This window comes from Zootoca vivipara, chromosome 12 (genome assembly GCF_965207765.1).
Source record: "Zootoca vivipara chromosome 12, rZooViv2.hap1.1, whole genome shotgun sequence".
NCBI classification, from domain to species: domain Eukaryota; kingdom Metazoa; phylum Chordata; class Lepidosauria; order Squamata; family Lacertidae; genus Zootoca; species Zootoca vivipara.
In genome coordinates this window covers 32,268,172-32,275,575 of record NC_142595.1, presented here as the reverse complement: position 1 = coordinate 32,275,575, position 7,404 = coordinate 32,268,172, and the positions used below count along the sequence as shown (strand labels likewise).

Here is a 7,404-nt window from a genome sequence, read left to right as displayed (position 1 = left end):
AAAATAAAACAAACAAAAATCCATAAAATAATTAGGGACATTAATTAGGGATATGTCTCTCTGCTTGCCCTTTTAGTTCAGCTATGGTGATTTTGTCCCCATGCTGAGGGGTCAAATCCATTCTCTTTCTTTTTACCAAATGGTTCCAAATGATATCCATCAGTACAGAGGGATTGTCCAGCTACTCCTGCATTTTAGATGGACTTGGGTCGGTCTAATGGTCATGGATGATGAAATTGGAGAATTATTTCTGCAGAACTTCCTACCAGTGCTTTCTAAAAATGACATCTGCCCTGCCTTCATAGAGAAAATTGCCATAATATTCTTTTTTGATGACTTGTTTCATTTGCAAGAAAGGTGGAACAAAACATTTCAAAATGTTATGGAGAGTAATGCAAATGCTATTGTTGTCTATGGAGAAACCAGGACCATGTTAAGTCTGAGGGGTTTGCTGCATGAAGGTGAAACTGACTCTGAGAAAGCATTTGGTAAAGTGTGGATTATGGCATCACAATTGGATATTGCTGCAGTGCCCATTCATAAGGACTGGAGTATAGAAGCTTTCCATGGTGCCTTAAGCTTCACAACTCACTCAGAGGAGGTATTGGGTTTCCAAATGTTTCTTCGAAACTTAAGGCCTCATTTAGTCAAGGGGGATGGTTTCATCCAACTATTCTGGGAGCAAGTATTTGGCTGTTCATTTTCAAATTATGATTCTAATGAGGTTGATGCAGAAATCTGCACTGGGGAAGAGAGTCTGGAGAGCCTCCCTGGGCCTTTCTTTGAAATGAGCATGACTGGTCATAGCTACAGTATCTACAGTGCTGTTTATGCTCTGGCAAATTCTGTACATGCCATGTACTCATCCAGATCCAAATCCAAAGTGCTGGCAGCCAGAAAGAATCTGGAATATAACAATGTGCCGGCATGGCAGGTAATGGACATTGAAAGATTCTGTTGACCTACAATGAATAAAATGAATGCATGATATATTTTTATACCTAAGTGATGTTCCTGACACCCACAGTCTGAGTAAAACATTGCCATGCTACTCTTTTAAAATTGCCATTATGGAATTGTTCCTCTTTTTTGTCATTTCTCCTAGCTCCATCCAGTCCTGAGGAATATCACATTGAAGAATGGTATTGGAGAAACAATGGTTTTGAATGAGAATGGAGAATTTACAATGGGGTTTGATATTACAAATGTAATTACCTTCCCAAATAACTCATTCGTTAGAGTGAAAGTTGGAAGGATGAATCCTTGGGCTCTGGAAGGCAAAGATTTCAGTATTGATGTAGTGGCCATTACATGGCCAAGAAGCTTTAATCAGGTAGGATGTTACTACTTCTTTATTTGTCTCTTTGAATTAAATTTGTATCATGACCTTCTTCCAAAAGGAGGCAGGGCACCAAACAACAAATGATAAAACAATGCAACATATTCAAAACATTTGAAAAAAAAACTGTTCCAATCTGGATGCAGACTGGGAAAAGATCTCAAGGCTTAAAATGCTTGTCACTATAGGTAGATCTTCAGTAACCATAGAAAAGACAGTGGAGATGGTACCTGTCTAATATTCAAGGGGAGACCATTCCAAAGGGTGAGTGTGACTGCCACAACCCTGACACAATACTGTGCATTCTGATAGATGTCTTGTCAGAATGCTTTTTAACGGCACACTGCTTTTTAATGGATCAAGAGTGATCTTTCAGGTGCCATGGTCCCAGGCTAGTTAGGATTTTATATGCCAAAACCAGCACCTTGAACTTAGCCTTGAAGCAAAGTGGTGGCTAGTGCAATTCTTTCAGTAGCTATTTGCTACAGATTCTGTGCCCCAGTGAGCACTTGAACCGCCATATTTTGCACCAGCTGCCACTTCTGAACCAATCTCAAAGGCAGCTCCAATTGAGTGTATTGCAGTAATCCATCCTGATCGCTGGCAATGCGCAGGCTATCCCAATCCAGAAACTACATTATTTAGTTTTTGGCTTCTCAAGAAGGTGAACCTTTGGAGAGAGGCCACAGAAGTGTGATGCAGCAGCTAAAAAAGCCAATGCAATTCTGGGCTGCATCAATAGGAGTATAGCATCTAGATCAAGGGAAGTAATAGTACCACTGTATTCTGCTCTGGTCAGACCTCACCTGGAGTACTGTGTCCAGTTCTGGGCACCACAGTTCAAGAAGGATACTGACAAGCTGGAACGTGTCTAGAGGAGGGCAACCAAAATGGTCAAAGGTCTGGAAACAATGCCTTATGAGGAATGGCTTAGGGAGCTGGGTATGTTTAGCCTGGAGAAGATAGCCATGTTCAAATATATAAAAGGATGTCATATAGAAGAGGGTGAAAGGTTGTTTTCTGCTGCTCCAGAGAAGTAGACACGGAGCAATGGATTCAAACTACAAGAAAGAAGATTCCACCTAAACATCAGGAAGAACTTTCTGACAGTAAGAGCTGTTCGGCAGTGGAATTTGCTACCAAGCAGTGTGGTGGAGTCTCCTTCTTTGGAGGTCTTTAAGCAGAGGCTTGACAGGCATATGTCAAGAATGCTTTGATGGTGTTTCCTGCTTGGCAGGAGGTTGGACTGGATGGCCCTTGTGGTCTCTTCCAACTCTATGACTCTATGATTCTAAGTGTCTCTACAGGTATGTCTGTAATGAGACTTCCCCCCAAAATGTTTAAATTATGCTTGATGAGTCACATTGGAGTGGGTGGAAGTTTTTCCTTTTTTAAAAAATCGTTCTTTTTCTACATTCTGAGAAAATAACTCAGTTCCACCCCAGGAAGGTCACTGCTAATGCAGCAGTTTTACTTTACTCCTGGAGGTGCATTCCATTGTCTCTCGAGACAGACGTATGCCAACAACAGATATACTATATGTGGCTATATGTGTACATATTTGAATCTATCTACCGTATATATCAATACCACTTTTTGTAATAATTTTTATTAAGCTTCTCAGTATTACAATTTAATATAAAAAAGGAAAACAGATAAAAACAAAACAAACAAACAAACAAAGGGCAGAGAATACACATATATCCAAGGCAATTGAGCCACATGGAATATATGTTGGAGGGGGAATAGGAATGAGAGGAGTGAAAATATAAAATGCTTTTGAATTCAAAGCAGTTGATATGAGAGTGATCTTGTCATGCTCTGGCAACTACACATTGGATCAATCTTAAAACGCATTTTTTTCAAGCACTACTGCTTTATATCTCTTTGACAGGTAATGCCCCTTTCTCTCTGTAATGATAAATGTCATCCTGGTCATCAGAAGAAAAAGAAGGAAGGGATGCCTTTTTGTTGCTATGATTGTGTTCCATGTCCAAAGGGGAAGGTTTCACCTCAGATAGGTAATCAAGCACTACTAGTGGTGTATAGTTGCTTAATATCTTCTTGTTCACTCAGGAGTTTGCTGGTTACTAATTCCCAAGTTCAAATGAATGACTGGAGTTTTGCAGTGGTTATACATACATACATACATACATACATACATACATACATACATACATCTCTCTCTCTCTCTCTCTCTCTCTCTCTCACACACACACACACACACACACACACGATATCCAGTTAAGTGTAAAATAATAATTCTTCAAATTTCTTCTTTGTCAAAGTAGTTTGCAATAACTGTCATTAGGGGTCTGTTGTCACAACACTTTTCCACCCGGTAGCATTAAATGTGTTGGGTGAGGGATTATTGGTTTGTTTTGCTTTTTGCTTTATTATGTGTTTTCATTCAGTATTTTAATGTTGTGAACTTCCCTGTGATCTTGAGATGAAGGGCAGTATACAAATTTAATAAATAAATAAATACACATTTCAAAAAGGAATAATTCACTGCCATGCCTGAAGATGACATCGCCTGGATGTTGTACTCCACCTCTCAGATATGCCCCTTCCTGTGCACACTATATGCGTGACAAGCTGTACACAGGTATCTGTGGCTGAAGCAGACCTTGATTTGTAGTAGGTGGGCTTCTGAGTCCAGCTCTCTTTTCACCTCCAACTCTGTTACCTATAAAATCCATCCTGGGAGTGGCATTGATTCCAAGATATGGGTTACCACAATCTACTTGCCTTTAGAGATTGGCATTAACACTGAGAGCTGTATTCTGTTTCTAACAGGAGACTCACACCATTATCTCCATGTGGTTTGTAATAGGAGATGTAGAAGACATATATGCAGTTGTAAACCAGCTTTTAAAATATTCTTATTTCCACAGATGCAGGTTCCTGTATTGCCTGTCAAGAAGATCATTATTCAGATAAAGAACAAACTCATTGCATTCCCAAAGAAGTAACCTTCCTGTCTTATGGGGAGCCTTTGGGGATAAGCTTAGTCATTTGTGTGCTTTTATTTTCCTCAATCACAGCTCTAGTGCTGGCAACCTTTATTAGGCACCACAACACCCCCATTGTCAAAGCCAACAACCGAAACCTCACCTACACTCTCCTTATCTCCCTGATGCTTTGCTTCCTTTCTGCATTTCTGTTCATTGGTCGACCTGAGAAGGTGATGTGTCTCCTTCGTCAGGTGGCCTTTGGCATGGTCTTCTCAGCAGCTGTGTCTTCTGTGTTAGCAAAAACCATCACAGTGGTTCTGGCTTTCATGGCCACCAGGCCAGGAAACAGCATGAGAAGATGGGTAGGGAAAAGAGTGGCCAACTCCATTGTTCTTTTCTGTTCCATTGTACAAGCAGGCATTTGTATTGTATGGTTGGCTATGTCTCCCCCTTTCCCTGATGTTGACATGAAGTCAGTGGCTGAAGAAATTGTACTGGAATGTAATGAGGGGTCTGTGACTATGTTTTATTGTGTCCTGGGTTATATGAGCTTCCTGGCTTTTGTGAGCTTCACTGTGGCTTTCCAGGCTAGGAAGTTGCCTGACAGTTTCAATGAAGCGAAGTCCATCACTTTCAGCTTGCTGGTGTTTTGCAGTGTTTGGTTATCCTTTGTTCCAACCTACTTGAGCACAAAGGGGAAATACATGGTAGCTGTGGAGATCTTCTCCATCTTAGCCTCCAGTGTTGGCCTGTTGGGTTGTATCTTTTTCCCCAAATGCTACATTATTGTACTGAGACCAGACCTGAACAAAAAAGATAAGCTTATCAAAAGAAACTGCTAAGGGTGAAAAACTCTACTTTTATTAGGGTTATGGTCTCATCTAAGCTTTGAGTGAAACCGTAATCATGGACGTAAATTGCCTTATAGACATTTAGGAAGATTTGAAATTCGCACACATTTGTAATGTGGCAGGCAGGAAGGAAGAAATTACTGTTTTGGAAATAAAACATCTCTTTCTTTAAAATGTCTTCCATGTCTGTGTATGGACATATTCTGTAATTGCTTGGTCTTTGTTCTAAACTGAACACACCTGATGAGTACTCCCTGAGAAATGTTGTGTTTAAAAAGGAGTCCTTCTTTGAAATCCAGATTCCAATGCATTCCTTGCTGCTATGGTACTAGAAAGCAAACCTTTTTATACAATGCCAGTGTAGGTAGTAGAATACATTGTATGATATAAGAGGTACATAAGGGCAGCCATCTTTTCTTGCTGTGCTTTTCTTGAAATGGCTGACCCATTGCTTTCATGGGTTCTTGTGAATTCTGTTTCAAAGCCAAGGCCATCAGCCTTCTGGTGTTTTGTAGTACAGACAACTCCCCATTTACACGCATCCAATTGAGGCACAACTGCACACATGCACATTGTGCCAAACCCAGAAATGACTTTTAAAATGGCAAAAAGAGCCCAGAAAGGACAGAACAAAGGCACAAAAACAGCACCTAGCAATCCCACAAGCCTTTGCAAGTGCAACCCCAGGAACTTTTGCACCAACCTTAGAGGCCACTCGAGAGTTGGAGTGTGAGTTTGGAGGGAGCAATTGTGGTGGAATTTGACAGATTTCTCAGCATTCATGTCAGTCTGCTAAGTGCTGCTGGTTTTTAGAGGGGTTTTCAAGGGTTTCTGGAGGTTTAGAGGGTGTTTGTAGGATGTTTAAATGGTGTTTCAAATATACATGAATTCACTTAAATGTGTGTTGCCCTCAGAACATAACCCCCGTCTAAATGGGGAGTTGCCTGTATGTTGTTATTCTTAGTATCAACCTACATGAGCACCAAAGGAAAATATGTGCTAGCTAAGGAGATCCCTTCTATCTCTGCCTTGGGTGGTAGCCTGCTGGCTTCCACTCTCTTCTCTAAATGCTACATTATTGTGATAAGATCAGATCTGAACACACACACACAAACAATTTTTTTTAAAAAAGATTGCCTTATCAAGTGGAACAGTTAAAACTCTAATTCCTCTATTAAGCCTTTCTTAGTCTGTATTGATGTTGGCAGGTTCTCAGCACCCTGGATCTTGAACCAAAATTGCAGAAAAGCATTATACCATGACGTGGTCAACCTTGGCTCTCCAGATGTTATGGAACTACAACTCCCATGATCCCTGACCACTGGCCCTGTTAGCTAGGGATCATGGGAGTTGTAGTTCAATAACATCTGGAGAGCCAAGGTTGCCTATGCCTGACCTAGAATCTTCATTTCAGACACTTTTATAATGTGTCAAAAGAGAAAGAAGTTTCGTATTGTGAGGCTGAAGAAACAGAACACCTCTTCAGACCCATCGAGGGTGGGGGTGGGGGCAGCCAGGTGCACTTGACCCAGGCATCAAAGGGTTAAGCTAGCTGGGGAGAGCTTTATTGAAATACAAATGAACATAGGCAAGGCCTCGAAAAGGAGGAGGAGGCTGCAAAGAACCACACCCAAAGCAATGTTTTTGTACACTTTCAGATTACCCACAAGATCAATCAAAGGATCGCAGCAACCTTTACAGTTGCAATCCAATGTCATCATCCTGAACCAATCAAAACCATTCGGCTCTTCAGATCAACCCTCATCATAATGTCACGTGATTACATATAATCATGTATTTTCAATGTATTCCTCTATTAAGGCTTCGGCTAATTTTCTTATCATTAAATGTCTTCCAATATCCTCTTTCATCTAACTACAAGTGTTTGGTTATCCTTTGTCCCAACCTACCTGAGCACCAAGGGAAAATACATGGTGACTGTGGAGATCTTTTCTATTTTGGCCTCCAGTGCTGGGCTGCTGGGTTGCATCTTCATCCCTCCCTAAGTTCTACATTATTGTCCTCAAGCCAGAAAGGAACAAAAGAGTTCGGCTAATTACGGGAAAAGACTAAACAATTTATTTGTTCTGTAAATTTTTCCCAATGTTCATTGATTCATGTTGACACTAGAACTGTTAGCCTTGACACATGCTGCCAAGTCACAGCCCATCAATACTTTCATTGACACCTTTTTGTGATTTTGCATGGGAAGTTTGCAGGAGAGCCAGCGTGGCACTGTTCTTAAAGTTTCCATCTC

At 40.8% G+C, this 7,404-nt stretch overlaps 1 protein-coding gene across 1 annotated transcript; it reads left to right on the top strand.

Annotated features, from left to right (window-relative positions):
* The first annotated feature begins 217 nt into the window (after positions 1-217).
* On the top strand, positions 218-5,138 carry LOC118095424 (vomeronasal type-2 receptor 26-like). Its single transcript, XM_035136674.1, has 4 exons — positions 218-934; positions 1,106-1,333; positions 3,234-3,360; positions 4,237-5,138. The coding sequence occupies exons 1-4, from the start codon at positions 218-220 to the stop codon at positions 5,136-5,138; spliced, it is 1,974 nt and encodes a 657-aa protein (XP_034992565.1).
* The last annotated feature ends 2,266 nt before the right edge of the window (positions 5,139-7,404 follow it).